Source organism: Stegodyphus dumicola, chromosome X1 (assembly GCF_044657685.1).
Source record: "Stegodyphus dumicola isolate Sdum_Otavi_A_Nest chromosome X1, ASM4465768v1".
NCBI classification, from domain to species: Eukaryota; Metazoa; Arthropoda; class Arachnida; order Araneae; family Eresidae; genus Stegodyphus; species Stegodyphus dumicola.
Window position 1 is genome coordinate 255,295,094 of NC_140780.1, and position 20,733 is coordinate 255,315,826.

General features: G+C 30.9%; 1 protein-coding gene across 2 annotated transcripts in view; it reads right to left on the bottom strand.

The window, feature by feature from the left end:
- LOC118187959 (uncharacterized) overlaps nt 1–18,089 on the bottom strand; it is a 91,650-nt gene extending 73,561 nt beyond the window's left edge. For both annotated transcript variants that reach the window (XM_085807528.1, XM_085807527.1), the window contains exons 1-3: nt 17,818–18,089; nt 7,585–7,757; nt 2,558–3,444 (exon numbers count right to left, since the gene is read on the bottom strand). In XM_085807528.1, the coding sequence (XP_085663654.1) occupies nt 2,558–3,444; nt 7,585–7,756 (1,059 nt within the window). In that variant the 5' untranslated portion in view covers nt 7,757; nt 17,818–18,089. The remainder of the gene's footprint in view (nt 1–2,557; nt 3,445–7,584; nt 7,758–17,817) is intronic.
- Nucleotides 18,090–20,733: the final 2,644 nt, after the last annotated feature.

Consider the following 20,733-nt stretch of genomic DNA (forward strand, 5'->3'; position numbering starts at 1 on the left):
TTGGTCTCAAAAAAGTTACCTGCGTCCTTATACGTGAAGGACACAGGTTAACTTTCAATACTGAATGCTATTTTTAGCCTGGATAAAGGTCTAGATACACATAACTTTTTCTACATCTGCCATAATTTTTTGCGTAAATAAGGGTGCGTCTTATATGCCGTCAAATATGGTAATCAAGTTAAGTCTTTTAAATTTAGCAAAACAGAATTGGACATTACCCTATAATAAAAAAATATATATTTTTTTTTAATTTGTGTGAAATGTATGTGTGTGGTAGCACTTTTGTGCTAAGTTATGGCCAGAGGATTGTGACTGATAAACAAATATAAAAAGCAAGTCAGTTTTGTAACCATACCTGAATCTCTTAACAAAATAAAAATGAAACTTTTGGGGTGTTAGGAGTGTTCCTAGGGTGACAGCGGGCGTGGGCTATCACTGCTTCTATCATCTCTAAGGAGAGGATGCAAGGAGCAATACACATAGTGTAAAAACTCGGGTCAGATAAAAATTTCAAATATGTCTTTGGTATTAAATCCAGTTTTTTCCAAATATGGTGGTAGAGCTTTTCTTCTCTTCATCTCTGGGCTATGGGAAGCATACACAACAAATTTTGAAAGGAAAACTCTGGGAAGAAGAAAAGGCAAGATAGGAAAGGAACCAGTCTGGGAAAGGTCAAAATAAGGAAAATAAATTGTCATAATTAGATTTTAAAGACTTCATCAGGTTAAAAAAGTCATAATCAGGTAAGAAATTTTGACACATAATTTGGAAAACTAAAACAAATTAATTTTGTACAAAACAGTACTATTTGTAACAGTTAATTTAAATTCGCTAGCTGGGTTAAAAGGTATGAGTCTGGTTGAGTAGACAATTTCTGATTTCTTGTTAGTAGGATGATTAGGCTTATCTATTTCAAAAGTAAGTTCGGAATATTGTTTTAAAATTTTGCAAGGGCCCGAAAAAGGAGGGAAAAGTTTATGAGTATTAGGATATTGGAATTCTTAATACATTTACTAAATCACCTATTTTAAAATCTCTAGGTTTATAATGGGTGTCATATCTATCTTTATTTATATTGTGATAATCATCAGACATTTTTACATTGTGATAATCACCAGACCTTTTTAGGCAATTTTTCTAGCTTCTTCAATTGGTGGGTGCATTTCTGGGTTTTCAATTAAAGAATCATAAGGTAATTTATCATACATTAAATAAGATGGTGGGAATTTTGTTACAGTATGTGGTGTATTATTATATTCTTGGCTAAACTGAGGTAATAATTTAGTCCATGCATATTGTCTTGATAAGAATTTAGTTTATATTTTAATCTAGTTAGAATAGGTTGATTTACTCTTTCCACTTTACCACATAAAGTTTGAGGTCTATTAGCAGAAGTTAATAATTGTTCTACATTGTTTCTCAAAAATGTTTGAATTTTGAAGAAGCAGCATTTCTATCACTTAAAATTTTCTTTGATACCTGAATTTGAAAAATTTGTCTTGAACAATTTATATATATATCAGTAGTTATACTTTTAGAGGCAAATGTCCATATATAATGTGTAGCATGATCAATAATTATGTGAATATACTTGTTAGTAGAATGATAGCATGTTTTTAAAGAAAGTTTTTCACTACCGTAAATATCATCTATGCAAACAGTTTGCGTTGCCGTGTTTAATCATATGCGATTTTTGGCATTTGAAAGAAAGAGACTTGCATTAAGCACAAGGTGTCTGAAAGAGAACTATTATGTTACCAGATTAGAACCATCATTTACTTCCAGTTCTGTTGCAAAAACTCTGCTACAGAATATTACCAAATCATGTGTACGGTGCAAAAAGGTAATGTTCCATCAAGATAATGCAAGACCACAAATGTCTGCATTCATGGGTTGGACTCTGTACAGACTCGAATGGAATCTTTTGCCACACCCGTCATGTAGCACTGACATTGCTCCTTAGGAATTCTACCTTTTTTCGCATCAGCAGGTACATCTTGCTAGAGATATCCTGCATTCTGTGCAAGATATCCAAAATAAGGTTCATCTGCTTTCAAACTTGCAGCGACTAAATTTCTGGGCCTTTGGTCTAGAAAAACTCCCAAAACCTTGGCAGAAAATCATAGATTTGGGTGGTGATTACTACCTGCACTAAGGTTACTGCTTTCATGTGTTGTTTTTTTTTTTCTAACTTTATTAAAAAATTTTAATAAAAGTCCAAAAGATACATCCACAAGTGATTATAATACTCTGCATATTTATAAAGATTGCACACTACAGGAATAAAAATTAAATAATTCCTTCACCTTAAAAAAATGAAAATGTATTGATTGTGACAAATAAAATTTTACTTGCACATTTTAAAAAATTGTTTCGCTGACTATTCTTTATTACATACAAGTATAACTTCCCTTTTTATTTTTTTATAGTTAGGATTTTGTCAGTATTAACAATATGATGAAAATATGTGACATTCATAAGTAATTGCACAGCCAATAAATAAACTATAAAAAATAGAAAAAGCATCAATGGAATGAAATATTTAATATATATTTACCTTACTTCTGCACTGATGATGTTTACGAAACTGTTCTTCAAATGCATCTGTCCATATTGGATGAAAAACCTCAGATTTCTCCCAAAATGGCTCATTAAACTCTAAAAAGATTTTATCTACTACATCAAAACCAATACAATTAATTGCTTTTCGCTTTTTTTCACTTAATGATGGATTAAAGATATTAGATTCATACCTCCTTAAATAACCTACTGGTATAGTTACAATAACATGATCAGCCAAATAAACTTGACCATCCTTACAAAACACTTTTATATACTTATTTCTCCCTAAACTACAACAACAACAAGATTTCATTTCAGTATCTTTATCCTTATCATTATTTTTAGAAATCTTCAAGTCAGTCCAGTCAATCCTGACAACTAATGTGTCCTTCTTTATCCAGTCAGATGGAATTTTCTTCAAAAATAAGTTCAGTATACTAGAGAAACCAGATCTTAATTCAACAGTTTGAAAACCATCACACTCCTTATAACAGTTCAACAGCTTTGCAGATAATAAAGATAAATTCTGACATCCATTTAATTCACACAATAATTTGCAATACCAATCATAAATGCCATTTAAATATGGGGGACAACAACTGTACCGAGATTTAAACTCTGAGAATTGTATATTAAGATAATCTAAGACAGAAGAATCAGAATCAAGATTGCTAGATAGATTATTAACCTTTTCCTCAAGGAACTCAATTAATTTGTGAATAGTTTCAGTATCTTCTCGCTCGAAATCTTTAAAATTTAGAATAGCTTCAACATAATTAACAGCTGTTTCATCCACAAGTCTATTGGAATAAGCAAATTCATAAATTATATTATCTTTTTGTCCATGAATCCACTGGGCTCCTTCTTCCACAAAATATGAACCTACAAAATAATTCTTAATATAGGAAGAGTAATTACAACAATGATGTAAAATAATATAGTTTCAGAAACAAATTAAAAAGATAATAATACAAAAGTGACTGAACCAGTAGCAAGTTATGATTTTCACTGAAAAGACTTAGGTATAAATTTTAATCTTCTCTATGGCAAATGGCCACTGGGGATAGTCGTCTCAGAGATCCTGGTCACTTTCAGATGTGGTCAGCTTAACTGCTTCCCTTACAAATTTTTTTGAAAAAAATTGCAAAAAATCATCACTTTTTTATTATTAAATACAAGAAAATGAAACAAAACAAAATCTGTAGGTTTTAAGTTGATTTGTTAAAAGTATATTTACGGTACCCCTTGGTAAAACTTGGCGATTTTTGGCGGTACATGTATACTGAGTTTGTGCAATTCTTTGACTTGTTATTTTGGCTTGCGTAGCCGTGATTTTTACATGAAAAATCACCGCTACACAAAGCCAAAATAATAAGACAAATAGTTGGATTTTAGCAGAGCCCACACCCTTGACGCGCCCACTTATATGCCGTGTATCAATGTGTACATGGACAAAGTCAAGGGAGTGTGCAATGGCAAGTCTGGGGTGTTTTTTAAAGTGAAAATAGGTCAATGTGTACATGGATACCGAGTTTGTGCAATTTTTTGACTTGTTATTTTCAAGTTGGCGATTTTGAGAAACATGCAAAGCAGTGGGTGATTCTGCACTTTTCCAGTATGTTGCCATGGGTGTGGGCTGTCCTAGGATTTTACCAGACAAAGATTTGCACAAACTCGGTATCCATGTACACATCGACTTATTTTCACTTGAAAAAGGAAATATCCACTTACCTTGTTTACGAATTCACACGTCTTCAGTCAAACAAAATTCCTAAACAGCACACAAAAATTTCCTAAAATTATCTGAACCAGAAGCTGTATACTGGCATCGCTACATAAATTCACAAAATAAGAGTCAAAAATAACTCCATAATGACTCCATAAAAATACTCCATAATGACGTTCAACCACACGCATTTTCTTCCTACAAACAGAACACCTAATAATGGCTACTGAGTAAACCTTCATTTACACACCAGTCAAGTAATGTTCTTTTCCCCTTTCTTTCCAAATTGTACAGAAACTTCAAATTAATTTTACGACATTTGGCCATTTTACCATCTAAACCACGAAACAAGCAATATACTTCCTAACCAACATACACATGCCACAAGCCCTTACGAATTTACTGCAATGATGCAACCGATTATGTCATAACAGGGTTTCCGTGACATTCAACTACTCAGGCAACCATAAATGAAACAACTTGGAGACAAATGAAACCACAACTTTGCAATAATACAAGGGGTACCCTGAAGTTAACTCTAACCATTGAATTTTTAATATTTTACAGGTGTAAAATCATTTAGTTTTAATATTAGTTTACTATCCCGAGTTATCTCGGCAAATGAAAAAAATTTTAAATATTACTCTTTGTATGATAGTTTTTGAAATAAGGGACAACACAAAGTGACCTGACATTCTGTACACTGGTATCTAGTCTTTTTTCTTATTGGCTTACCTCTGGAATCTCTTTTACGGGAGCACGGAGTACATTGTCTCGTTAGATTGATTTTTTTTTTTCAGTAACAGGAATAACATCTGGAAAATGTCCACCTTTTCATAATCACTATCCGAAAACTCATCGCTTTCACTATCTTGCGTCATCGCCATTATTTTACTTTTTTCAACGCAACTATCCTTCTTTATACATTACTAATCCACAAGTCAACGTATACTATACAATAGGGAAAACACATGACCAGTTCTGCCAAAAGAACAATAAAACTTGGCAAACTGCCAATCAAAGCTGAATATTTCCTTTTATTTCCTTCAGGCCGAGTAAAACCGTGATAAAACAAATCATACTGACAAATTCTGCTTCACCCAAGTTTTCTTGGGATAATAATTAACTACTATATATACGAACCCGAGATAACTCGGGATAATCAGGCAAGCGGTTAAGAAGGTGGTCATCATGGCAAGTTTACTGTATTTTGAATATAAAGACTACTAAACAGAATAATGGATAATGTGCTCTGATAAATTTACGAAAATTGAATTAAGAGGGAAAATCAAAATGATCATGTCATAATAAAAACATTCTTTCAATCTGATAAAACACATAACACTGAAATAATCAATTAAAAATATTTTTATCTCAAAAAGAAAATAAGACCAGTAAGGAGATATTGGCATATTGTTAATCATTTTGAAACTTCACCAATATTCCACTTTGTAACAATGGCATATTTGTAAAAATGAGAACATTTGTCATAGCTCTACCTTTTGTAATTATTTTTTTTTCTTTTAAAAACATACTATCGCAAAAACATTGTAGATAAGCAATTAAGACCACAGTGTTATGATAATGAAAGTTGATTAGTGAGTGCATTGTCATGAAATGACTTTAAATGTTGCTTGCACATGCTCCATAGTGATTCTTTTTATGGGAATTAGCTTTTCGTACTGCTTACTTCTCTGCAGTTTAAACTTAGAGTTATCACATCAAAGTATTTTATTTCCAGCTTCTTCATGTATCACAAGAATGCTTTCAGCTATCACGTCAATATATTTTACTTTAAACTTTCTCACATATCACATGAATGCTTTCATGAAGAAGAACTAAAATGTAGTACTAATAGTTATACCAATTTTGTTCCTAATGATGTCATGAGAAAATTAAAATTTCTTGCAACTTACTGTCAATAGTTAACAGCACAGGTAAGCCAGTCTTGAGAACAAGTGAAAAGCAACTAGTCCTTCCTCTCGTAGAACTGAAGCAACTTGACTCCTCCCATTCATGTAAAAACCCACTACGTTTGAATGACATACAGTTTCAAAACAGGTAAAATGATATTCCTTTTAATGTTTGGAATGGCAGGAAAAAAATATATTTAAAAGCATTAATGTTTAAAATGTTAGTGCATTAGCCTAGTCCCTCTAAGTCCAATGACAACATACAGCTAGACTGAACTAACTGTAATATTACAAGAAAAACTGCTTCACATTTATTGTAAAGAACAGTTAAACAATACATTGAAAGAGCTTAGAGAACAGAAATAAATTAAGTAATATTTCAAATACTTAACTAACATATGCCTTACTTAGTAACATATACTAACTAAATATATACTTATGAACATAACATCTAACTTGCTAACATATACTTACTAACACATGCATTCTTCAAATACTCATTAATTAACATAATTCACAAATCTTTAAAAAGTTAGTGTACTTTACAATATTTTTAGAAAACTTGTTTCATAACATAAATTTTTATTTTTTATTGAATTGATAAACATTAAAACTGAACCACACCTTGTAAAATATTACTACTGAACACTACAATTAAATCAGTAAAAATTCTCCTTTCTTACATATTTCAATATTCTCATTCTCAAAAGCAAGTCTAAGGCAGTAAACATCTTTTATTACATAAAAGTCTGAGCCAGTAAATACCTTTTATTGCGAGTTAGTGCAATTTAATAACTAACAACAGGTATTTCAGTTTAACTAATTGTGCATCTGTGCCTGTGCATACTGGTGTGGTTTACAAATGACAAGGCAAGATGTTCATTCCAAAGTAACTGCACTATAAAAATTGCATACAAAAATGCTTATGTATTTTAGATTAAGCTTCAAAAGAATCAAAATAAGTGATAAAAAATATGAAGAAATATAGGTTGATATTCTTCATTTTTAGAAATATTTTAAAATACTTTTATAGTATTTATAGAGTTCTACAGCTACTTATCTAAAAAAAAAAAATACATTTACAGTTTCACAAAAAATAAAATTCTTCAGGCTCTTTAAGGATCATTGGTACTCTTCTGTTATCAGGACTGAATTAAAAAATGTATGCATGTGTACATATACAAACACATACATATGTATATTACATGCATAAAATGAACACATATTTTCACACATATACACATTTCTGAATCTGATCCTGAAAACAGAAGAGTACTGAATCATTTATAAAAAGAAGTTGAATAAAAAAATTATAAATATATACACGTCTCAAATATCTAAAAACAAGGAACAGATAATTTTTTAAAAAATTCGTTCACATACCAAAATCAATAGTGTGAATTCTCCCACCAATTCTTGATCTAGCTTCTAACACAGATACAGAAGAAAACCCTAGTTCTTTTAATCTGTATGCACAAGAAATTCCGGCCATACCAGCTCCAATAATAATAATTTTTTTTTTAAAGTATGTTTCACGGCACTCCACACACTGCATACTTGAATAAAAATAAGGAAATGAGGAAAAATTATCAGTCAGTTAAAAAAAATAAATAAATTACAATATTATTATGCAAAATTTTTCAGTTAATTTCTTTTGCAACATTGAAGTAATTAATGCAATATTTAAACTGAAACAAACTATGAAGTCAATGATACAAATGAAATTTTAATTTCAATTTTTAATCTGATATTTTTTCTCTTTGCAAAAAAAAAAATAATAATAATGAATAACACAATATAAAACTACAGCTTTAGATAAAAAGAGTACAATTCCATTCAGATATACTTATTAAGTTCATACATTCTCTCTTTTCACTTAATTAAATTTAACATATACATTGTTTTATAACAATTAAACATAAACTCTAATTCTGTTATAACATTTCTAATTTGAATGATATTTTAAATAAGTAGCAATAACAAAAAATTTTCAAAGCTCCCCTTTCCTAGTCCTTCAGCATGAAATGTCACAATAATACAGCAGCGTGACTGCAGTAAAAAGTATGCTGGCACTTTCTAAATTGCCGTGAATTTATTAAAATAACTATCATTAATAAAATAGTTACAGATGTACTACAGTTACAATTTAAACAGAATAAAAAATAACATTCTAAGATAAACAGCAAACTTATATTATATTTATACCTTTCTTAGAAAAGTATTTATTTTACTTCAAAGTTTTGGGTTCAAAACACACAAGATGTTTAAAAAAGGGCACCTAATGTATTTTCCAATTGACCATGAAATTGTAACCAAACAGCACCACAAGTCTGGTGGCAGTTGTCTCACCGAACTTACGCAAGTTCATTTTCCTTATGCAGTGATTGTTTCATTCGCTGACAATGGTCAACAGGAAAACACATGAGTACCAAATAAAGTGACTATAAGCTTTATTTTTTTAAATATTAATACTAAATGCACACTTTTCACCGCAAAATTTCTTTATAAAAATATTTAAATCTCAGCAATGTGCATGATAAAGGTTCTATAAAAATAAAATATAATTTTATATGATCCCCATACAGTAAAAATTCATTGTGCTTTTTCTTAATTATAAAGCTTTATAACTTTATGTTCAAAACTCAGAGATATTTGACAACAAATGAATAAAATTATGTCATATTTTGATGCTTACAACTTGCTTAAAGCATTTGTGAAAAAATTAAGGGAGCAGCTACAAAGCGAAAGTTGCTTGTTTGAGATTTTCATGCTTATGCTTAAAGTTTAAAATTCATGTGTTCAAAATATTTTAAGTTGTAAATGAAAGAAGTAATAACTTCATTATAAATATATCTTACATAACACTGTAATTAATTTATAAGACAAACAACAAGAATCAGCGTTATATTTTCAAATTTTCACAGGACTAGTTTCGATGGTTTTACCGAACCATCATCCTCAGCTGCAAAAGCGCAAAATGAACGAGATAAGATACAGTGATTACATAAGATACAGTAATTAGATAAGATACAGTGATTAGATAAGATAACATGGACAGGAGTCAAGCTACTGGCACCATCTGTTGATGAAACCAGAACTAAAACATAATTTCTTTAAAGGCTAATGGCAAAGATGGATTGTAATTAGGGTCGTTAACTAGAACAGAAAGATTTTTTTGAATGTGAAATGCCTCTAGAAAATCCAGTTCTCCAATGGAAGATGTATTTTGAATAATTTTGGCAACAGAAAAATTCTGTGTTTCCTTTTTTCTAACATATGCACATGTTCCTTGACACGAAATTTTAAGGCTCTCTTAGTTTGGCCAATGTAAATTAAACCACACTGGCAAGGAATCCTATAAATACCCCAGGAATTCATATCCGGAATGGGGTCCTTGAGTATAGAAGTTGGAATTTTATTGATGGGAGAGTAAACAACCCGAAAGTTAAATTTCTGCAAAATATGTGCAACTTTATAGCTAATTGATGGAAAGAAGGGAATGACAACAAAATTTTTATAATCTCCTAAAATAAGAGTGTGGCTTTTAGTGTGTTGAGATGAGAATTCTTTAACTGCTTGATTAATAATGTTGGGTGAAAAGCCCCTGTCAATAGCTATTGCTTCTAAATAATTTAGTTCTTCATCAAGGGATAGTTTGGAGGAGCAAACTTGAAGAGCACGGAAAACATAGGAATAAAATGAAGCTAACTTTTGTTAATCAGATGACATGATTTAAAATGTGGTGGAAGGCAAACCGATGAAGGTTTACGGTAAACTGTAGTACTGAAGTTGGATGTGTTACGTGTTTCTAGAGGCATTTCACATTCAAAAAAATCTTTCTGTTCTAGTTAACGACCCTAATTCCAATCCATCTTTGCCGTGAGCCTTTAAGAAAATATGTTTTAGTTCTGGTTTCTTCAGATGGTGCCACAGCTTGACTCCTGTCGATGTTATCTTATCTGATGACTATATCTTATCTTGTTCATTTGCACTTTTGCAGCTGAGGATGATGGTTCGGTAAAACCATCGAAACTAGTCCTGTGAAAATTTGAAAATATAACGCTGATATTTGCTGTTTGACTTCTAAATTAATACTTGTCCGGCGTGTTATTATATCGTAATTGTAACATTGTGACTTAATTCCTTTTAATTTACAAGGATACAAAGTCAAGATAAAAAAATCGGCTTGGAATTTAAAAGAATTATTTACTTGGATTAAAAGCAAAAATTCTATAACTACTGAAACACAACATTTCAAAGAAATATATGATAATAAGTAGCTGTGTAACAACCAATATATATATATTGTATACATCGGGATATATTGCCATATATATATTTGTATGCATCGGGATAGTGCGTTCCCATTTTTCTCTTTTAATTATGGAAATTTATGGTACTACCTTATAAGCTACTTTTTTTTAATAACAATACTTTTAAAGTTCTTACAGAAGATGACAAGAAAAATAATTTAATATTTGTAGATAAAAACAACTTGTATATGTATTCAGCAAATTTATCTACATTCAGACAGAGAAGATAATAAAATTATGTGGAAAATGTAACTTCACAATTATTCATTAAAAAATGTTCTTCACTTCAATATCCTTACATCAATTGACATATTTCGTAGAGACAAAGAGCTGTTTCCCAGTAAAAAGCTAAATGCTTATCATTGGACTAATCATTAGTCTACAATAATTTAGTAATCCTAATCATAACATTTTTACATATTTTAAATGCAAGTTATTTGCCTCTGGAGGGGGTATCTTTGAGGAGGACCTTTTTACGAAAACCAAGCCTGCATTTACTTTATGCATGGAAGGGGGAAGGGAACAAGAAAACTTCATGCAGGCTGGCTCCTCAGCTGTCGAGAACTAAAATCAAAATAAGCTACAGTTTTCTTTTAAATGGAAGAACAAAATAACTTCCACGGGAAGCAAGTAACATTCATAAAAAACTGAAGTTCACTTAGTGACAAATTGAGAGGAGGAATATCATTACACGTTATGTCTTACAACATCATGAATTCAGCTAGAAAATTAATGAAATAAATGTTTCAAAAAAAAGTTTAAAGTTCAAAAAAGTTAATTAATAGTTTGCCATTAACAAAAATTTTATTCCACCCTTTCTTTTAAAAGAGTAGGTAACTTAACAAATTAAATTTTCTGAATAACCTTCTTTTATAAAACTATTACCATGACAAACAAAAAGTTTCTTCTGTGTTTTTAATGTTATTTAAATAGTCAACTTATTTAAAACTTTACTAGCAAGATAGAACTAATGCTATTTCACCAAGTTTAAAAGTCCTACTTTTTCAAGTATTCTTTTACTGTATTTATACATATAATATTTATCTTGACAGAAAAATCTGCTAAAGATGTTTTAAAGGAAGAGAATGCATTATCCATGTTATCTCATTGGAAAAGTTTAATATATGCAAGTGATTACAAAATCAAACCAAAAGAATAATTTATTACATGAAAAATTTCAAATGAATGAAACTTCTAGTACCTAACTGGCTAGCTCTAGCCTGAATACAATATGTGATGGTGTCAGGTATCGAGGCATAAGAGTCATGTATGGTGTCCTGAATCACCTCATTCCACAGTTGCTGTAAGCTGCAGTTCAATCAAACTCCTAGGCTATCTAGCTTGCTATTCTAAGTGATCTCAGACATGCTCAAGCATCCCAAAGAAAACAGTTAATGTAATACAGCATTTCTGTGACATTCTTGCCGAGTGTGGATGAGCAATGTCTCATTGTAAGACACCTTCTGGAAACCCTGCCATGAGTAGCAAGATGTTTCTAAAAAACATCCCGAACTGGGCTGTCATGGTGCTGTGAATCCATATTAAAGGTGTTCATGTATTGTTGTATTAATGCATGGTTGTTAAACCGAATTTTGATTCATCGCTGAAGACAAACGGGTTTCATTTGGTTAATTCCAAATCCATAGACTGTGATATCACTCTGAAAGGAGGTGATGATGGGTGGATGTCACTGGCAGCATACATAATGGGCACTGCAATACCAAATGTCTTTCAACAAGGTACTTTGCAATAATACAAGTAGACCCAAAGGCACCTACTGAAAATGCTACCCTGTGTCCAGATAACAGGCGATGATGCAGTTGGCACTGTGTAAGACTATTGAGTGATATGATGGTTTCCTCAGCTATTGGTCTGCTGAGGGTATCCTGGCCATTGTGTCCATGGCCTCTCTGATCATCTGGTACCAAAACCTTATCACAGCAAAATCAGACAGCCTAGGTAGTGGGCTGAACACCTGGTTTCAATTATCCTGATGACTCTTTCCCTTTCAAACTCTAACAGCTGATCATATTGTATCTAACTGATAAAAAGTAATGGCATGCTTAGTGAAAAATTGTCCGTTTGCAATAGATTAAGTATAAGCAAAATGCCTTAAAGTACATTTTTTAGCATATGTGAGAACAAAGTTGATGGAATAATGAAATGTGAAATCACACTGCAGTTTTAATTATTTGCATATCTGCCCAAAATGTATTTTGGAAGTCAAATTATAATAACACTTCTATGCCAAGTTTCATTACAATCTAGCAAATAATCCTTGATATGCAAACTTTTGTGGCAAAGAGTACTTTTGAGTCTGTGAAACTCAAAATAAAGATAAGGTTTAAAGTCTTCCAAAAATGAATAAACAGAAAGAGATCACAGATCTTTCTCTCAATTATATAATATTGAAAATGCATGTAAAAGTATGCAGTTCAATATTCTAATCCTAGCACAGTATGTATTAGTGATGCTTCAAAAACTATATTTTAAATATGTTGGAAAACCAGTGTTATTTTAATAAAGTTATTATAATATGTATATACAATATGTGGCTTAGTGTCTACCAAATTCCTTTATTGTATGCTTTTATTAGGCATTTGTAATTTTTTACATAACTTTAAAAAAAAATTATTAATATCTGCAATTTTTTATCTACAGAGTATGGTTTATCACCTTCTAACAGCATAAATTAATCAAATAATCTATAAAAAAAAAAAAAATCAGAAATATCCAAAAAAAAATTGATATACATCACCTATAATGAAAATTGACAAGAGTTATCCTTCTAAAAACTACATGCTGATATTAAAGTTAAATGGTGTTAGCTTTAATATTGGCATGTTGTTATCCATAAGATTAAACATTCTTGGTTGAAATATTGCTGCTCAAGAAGGAATAGTCATTATAAGCAGCGCTATGGATTAGGAGTTGGAATCGGGCAGATTTTGGGGCAAAAGGAGTCGGAGCTGGAGTCATTAAAAACAGGTTGACTCCGATTCCAGTTTTTGTTGGACAGTTTGAATTTGAAATGAAATTTAAATTAATTGAAAAAATTAATGACAAGCTGAGTTATTATTTTTATTTATGAACTATATACATTAATAAATAGTTATTTTCTATTTTATTGATATATTAATAAATAAATATAAGGGAGTAGGATGGATGTAATATTTGTCATTAGTGATTAAACTGATTCATTTAGTTCTCTCTCACCATGATTCCCCTCATTTTTTGTTTCCACTCACTCATATCCTCATTCAGTTTTGCCCTCTTTTTATCATTATCTTAATTTTCATCAGCTATATTTTAAGTACATTTAATTTTTGTGATAATAAAAGAACTTCCCCCCCCCTGCGATCAGAACTTAAACTGCGCCGGAGCCCACCAGATCCTGGCTCCGATGCTTCTTAGTTTTTGTAATAAATCATAATTCTAGCCAGAGCGCACCGGAGCCCTAAATAAGAAGTTTGTGGCACTTTTTTTACAGTGTCTCACAAAAGTGATGGGACACTTGTGCTTTACAAAAGGAAACTGCAATAAAATAAATTTAAAAAACATGTAAAATTTTTTGTGGCTGTTTTTCATACTTAAATTTAGTAACAATTATTACATAACATACATTTTCTCAAAATATTAAAATATTAATTTAATAAAAATACAATTGTTTAGAACGGAGCAGAAAATGGCTCACTTAAGTGATGGGACACTTACTTTTCCATCAAACATTTATCCAAAAATTTTACTTTTTAAAAGGTTTTAATATTTTGTTGGATTTCTTTTTACTTTTAAAACATGATTTAATCTTCTTGGGATGGATTCGACTAATTTTTTTTGTGATTTCTGGAGTGATTTCACCCCATTCTTCTTGAAGCACCGATTTTAATTGTTGTTTTGAAGAAATGGTGTGTTTGCGAATTCTTGATTCCAATTCTTGCCAAATATTCTCTATGGGATTTAATTGTGGAGATTGTGGGTGTGTTTTTATTATTTCAGGACAGTTATACAGCAGCCAGAGTCTAATGTTCAAAGCACTGTGCTTGGGGGTCATTGTCCTGGTAGAATTTAAAATCGTTATGAAGGTTCAATTTTCGTGCTGAAGATTTCAAATTTTGATTTAAAATGTCAATATACTTGTACTGTTCCATTATACTGTCAATAAAAACAAGATTACCAACTCTAGCGGACGACATACACCCCCATACCATAACTCCTCCTCCACCATGTTTTACTGTTGGCACCAAGTTCTGTTTGCGAAATTCTTCCCTGGGTTTTCTGCACACCAAGATTCTACCGTCAGAACCAAATATATTAAATTTACTCTCATCAGCAAATATAACTTCATTCCAGTAATCAGAATTCTTATTTATGTTGGATTTTACGAAAGCCAGTCTGAGTTTTCTATTCTTTTCACTTACGAAGAATTTTTTCCTAGCTGCTCTACCATGATATCCAGTAGATCGAATTACTCTTCTAATAGTCTCAGAATTAACAATTACTCCATATAATGCTTGTAAATCAGCAGCAACTTTAGGAGCACTCATTCTTGGATTTTTTTAAAATATTTCGAACGATAATTCGCTTTATTCCATTGGATAGCTTTGATGCTCAGCCAGGTCTTCTTTTATCCTGAATCATATGATTCTTTTTATATAGTTTAATGATACTGAAAACTGTTGAATGACTGAAGTTAACTGTTTCAGTAGTTTCTCTAATAGATTTTCCATGTTCAATATGCAAATTAATAACTAATTTTTGAATTCCAGGCAAAGTTTCTTTTCGTTTAGCATTCATTGCTGCACAGAGCTAAAAAACACAAAAATTCCAAAACAAACTGGAGAGAAATACTGCAGACGATTTTATAAATTATTGGCAATTGCTTTTGAGTAAAAATAAATACCCCAAAAGATATTTTTATTGCTTACTTCAGACGATTTTTGTTGCATAGTACGTAGTGTCCCATCACTTAAGTGAGCCATTTTCTGCTCCGTTCTAAACAATTGTATTTTTATTAAATTAATATTTTAATATTTTGAGAAAATGTATGTTATGTAATAATTGTTACTAAATTTAAGTATGAAACACACCCACAAAAAATTTTACGTTTTTTAAATTTATTTTATTGCAGTTTCCTTTTGTAAAGCACAAGTGTCCCATCACTTTTTTGAGACACTGTATGTAATTGAGTGACAATTTCAGTAAAAATTTTATCTCGAAAATTTTATTTTTAGGAATAAAATTATATTAAAAACCGCTTATTAAATTTTAATTTATCTCTTAACATTTAATTTTAATTATTTAATTATATAATAGTTATTGATTAAATAACAATTTATAAACATTAATTAAATAGCTGTAAATTAATTTGATAATAATTAACTATTTAATTTTAAAATCATTAATGAGTTTCATAGTCATTTTATTTATTTATTTACTCTTGTTCCTCTTTGCTGACGGTCTTCCATAGGGCTCCGGTACTTCTAATTTTAGAAATTAAGCCCTGCTAGCATGTTAAGTATGCTTTAAAGTTTCCAGTAATACAGTTCATAAAATTATATCATCTTAATTGAAGAAAATACATATCATGACAGAGTTATGTGTACAGCTCAGAAAGGAAATTATCCAGTACAAGAACAAAAAGTATACTCTGCATATGTCTGTGTTTTAAAACTTTTCATAATAAAATCAACTTCTAAATCACTATACAAGAACCTTATATGCTCATAATGCATGAAAGGTAACATTATTAATTCAAATACTTATTTTGTATTCGTAAAATATAATAATCTGATTACGAGAAGAAATAGTAGAGATAAAAATATTAGTATAAAAATTAGTATGTCAACTCACATAAATGATTTATGTGCTTTACCCATAACACATTTAAGTCTGCAAATGTAGTCAAATTTAGCAGTACCATATACTGTTTACTTATCCAATGCTTTGTGATGTTACATTAAATTTAAGTAATTTTAGTTATGATGTGAAGTATGCAATGCAAACAATTTCATTACTTTGTTTGTTTAGTTGATTATGTTAAAGAACACTACGGCTGTCTGTCCAAGGGAAGCGATGCCTTCATAAAGGACTTTCTAATGGAAGCTGGCTCATATACATGTTAGGCATAAGGAAAACTATGAAAATGCCCATTTGCCTGAAATCAAGCCCAGGTTGGACCACTCAAGCACTGGTGGACCCCCTTTCATTAGAGACAGATCTAAAAATGTTTACAGGTTTTTGACATTTAATAAAAAAATATGCATAAAAGGATATAAATTACAAATATGCAAAGGGACCTAAATTGATTTTATCATCTTACAGTAATTTTTGTACTCAAGCGCTTGAATACTGGACCTATTACTGAAAACTGGATTTTGAAGAGCTATGCCTTCACCATAACTCAAATGCAGCCCTTGATGCACGGCTAAATGTTTAAAAATATTTTAGCATTATACACTGAAAATTATTATTTATAACACAATTTATGCCATCAATTAACTGAAACCTATGAGATTATTGTTGAGTACCATTAACAGCATCAGATAAGAAAATAAAATTGTGCTAATCAGATTCTAAATCAAATTGAATAGAACGTACTTTTACGCCATAATAAACCAATTAATATGTTGAATTCATTTAATCTATACATAAAAAAATCCATTTAAGAAAACTTTATCGACATCAAATGGCATTACTTTTGCTTTACATGAACACCATGAAATTTCATTAACTGATCCAAGCTTCTTTTTCATTTAAGACACTGGCAAAGGTGTAATACTTACATTAAATTTTTTAGACTTAAATAATTATCTAGCTGGATAAATAGACGATTTGTGGACTATGATTCTCAAAATTTAATGAAGCCCATAATGTATTAATCTGCAAGTCTTCAGATTCTAAGAAAATAGACTTTTTAGGAATGTTTTTGGAAAGGTTCGTATAACAGTACGAGAAATTTCTTTTGGTGAGCCTCTAATAATGAAAAGTAGTTATTTCTATGTTTTATAAATAAATAGGAAATTAAATTTTTGAACTAAGTTAATAGCGTCAGAAATTATATCAAAACAGAGAGTTTTCTCAAAATTTTAAATATTTCTTATCATCTTGAACAATTTACAGCATAAACTACAGAAATATTCTTTTTGATTCTACCGTAATTTGCATGAGAATTTCTTCTTACAGTAATTTTAAACTCAACGTGTTAGATCATTTCTGAATCACAATCTCTGTTTCATGAAATACAACCTAAAAATAACACTTTAAAATTTATTTGGAAAAATAAACCTAATATACAAGAGATTACTTTTTTTTTTTGTTTTTGTTTTTGTTTTATAATCTTCAATAATTTATATTTCTTTATAAAATAACAGCAACTTCCCGCTTTTATTTACTTTTCTGTTACACAGTAGTATTGCCAAATCAGTGAATCGATTTCTTTACGTTTTATGAAAATCCCTGTAAGAAGCACTTTTTTTTTTTTTTTTTTTTTTCCAATAATTTAAAATGGTACTTTGAAGAATGGTAAAAGTAAAGTAAGCATCTAGTAGTTGTCAGAAGATTAAGTGAACACATTTTACAAGAAAACGTGAAAATGGCCGGTTATCGAGACTGTGAATTTCGTCTGTAACATTTTGGGCACTAGTCTGGACACCGTCAAGAATCGCAACTCGTCTTTATGCGACTCGTTCTACTCAACGAAGAGCGAGTCTCCGATCATCAGAAAGATCCGACTCGTCGGAAATTTTCCCGTCAGCTGAGTAGCTGTTGGTTTTGTGACTGGCATATAAATAACATTCTCAAAAGAATCATGCACTTCTAACAAAAACACATTATGGCAATATACAGAAAGAAAACTTTATTAAAGAAAATCAGTCATGGGTAGAATAGACTTTAAGGTAAATCTTGGGTAGAATAGACTTTAAGGTAAATCTTGGGTCAAAAATCTTGGGTAGAATAGACTTTAAGGTACCCCTTGTATTATGGTGAGGTTGTTGTTTGATTTATCGCCAAGTTGTTGTTTCATTTATGGTAGCCTGAGTAGTTGAATGTTATAGAAACCTTATTGTGACGTAATCGGGTGCAGGATTCTGGGAAATTTTGAATTATGGGATGTTTTGTAAGGCCGATGCTATTCGCACCACCATTAACCACACATGCGCATTGAATTGTCAGATCTGTAACGGATTCCACGTACGCGAACTGCCCGAAAGTCGGGTTACTACCTTGGCGTAGTTTATCATTTTTTAAGCTTTGGCGACTTTCAAAAGTTTAGAAAGGAAAATGGGTTCCTTTTCTTATAAAAAGAAGAAACATTTCTTTTTTATTAAAGTATATATTAAAAAGAGTAGATTTTTATGTTCGCAATGTTTATCGTTTTCCTGAACGGTTGGAATAGTTTAAATGACTGATTATTTGGGGGGGGATCTTGTTTACATTTTTTGTACTTCTTAGAATACATTTAGCTTCAAAGATGTGTTTTGCGCATTCAAGACTTTAATGCATTCTTCTTTGAAAATTTTCGTCCGAAAAAAGATAATAAAAATTAGACAGAAGATTTCTGTGTAGAGAATTTAGACATAAGACTTAAAAGCGATTAAATCGACTATTAAATTAATCATATAATACTGGTTATTGACAATTTTTTTATGGAAGTACTTGGCATTTTCAGGACACAAAAAGTACTTCAAAGTACTTTGAAATATTAGTACAAATACATTAATAAATTAAATTGAAATAAATAATGAGATGTAATTTAAAAGACAGAAATAATTTAATGTAAGAGTTTTAGATTTAAAAATTTGAACACACAAATGATTTATCAGATTTTATAAGGTTTTATTTCATAAATAACTTTGATTTTGAATATGGCATTTTAACCTCTAAACATGAGTGGATACTGAAAAAGTGATGAATATATAAGAATATTATAATTTTCGCTCAGTTTTTCTTATTGAATAATAATTCTGACAGTTCAATGCTATAAGACTAGGGTCTAAGTTTGCATAAAAATTTCTCTGTTAAGTAAAATAATTTAAGTAATTTCTGTAGCCTTTTGGTCAATACGTTAAAGATTTTTTAACTAATTACACATCCTCTCTTGCTATTAGAACCATCATTAAATCCCTATATTATCTAATCATTCCCTGAACATTATCATGTATATAGATTGACTTCGCCTTTGTAACCGATAATTATTACTTTCAAATTATTCTCTTGCTGGTTAAGAATTAACAGCCCTTCCTATTGCTGAGTTAGGGTTAACATTCTTCGCTCTCGCTACCGCCTACCTTACGGAAATCGGCGTAAAATACTGGTACCGGGGCTGATTGTGCGCATGCGCGAACGTAGGCCTTTTTAACTATTCACACCGGTGCGATTAGCCACTGCGGTTTTGTAAGCGTTTTTGTGGTGTGTGATGGTTTTATTCTTTAGGCCGAATGTAGTAAGATTAATTTGAAGTTTCTGTACGATTTGGAGCGAAAGGGGAAAAGAGCTTTAATTGACTGGTGTGTAAATGAAGGTTTACTTAGTAGCTATTATAAGTGTCCTGTATGTAGAAAGGATATGCGTCTAGTCGAACGTAAAAACCGTTTAGATGGATTTGAATGGGTTTGTAGGAAGAAAGGTTCAGATGGTCACTATGTGAAGCTTTCGATCAGAAAGAGTACCTGGTTTGATAAAAGTCATTTGAGTATGATTGATATTTTGATTTTTACGTGGCTCTGGGTGTACGAAGCGACCTCGAAAATCATGGTAAGTGAATATTTGCTTTTGGTAGTGCTTAAATGTTTAACATGTTTTTCCTTTTTTATGTTATTTTACTGTTTGCTTTAAAATGTATTTTATTGAGATTATGTATTTTTTGTGTGCCTATATTGTAGAACTTGGTGCTCCTTTGACATTTTAAGTGAAAATATATCGATGTGTACATGGACAACGTAAAGGGAGTGCGCAATGCAAGTTTGTGCAATTCTGGGATTTTTTTAAGTGAAAATAGGTGGACGTGTACATGGCCGTGTACGTGTCAAAGAGGTGCGCAATGCCATTTTTGTGCAATTCGGGTATTCTTTTAAAGTGAAAATAAGTCGATGTGTACATGGATACCGAGTTGTGCAATTGTTTGTCTTGTTATTTTGGCTTCATGTAGCGGCGATTTTTGGCGTAAAAAATAACCAAATAAACGCAAACCAAAATAACGAGTCAAATAATTGCACAAAAT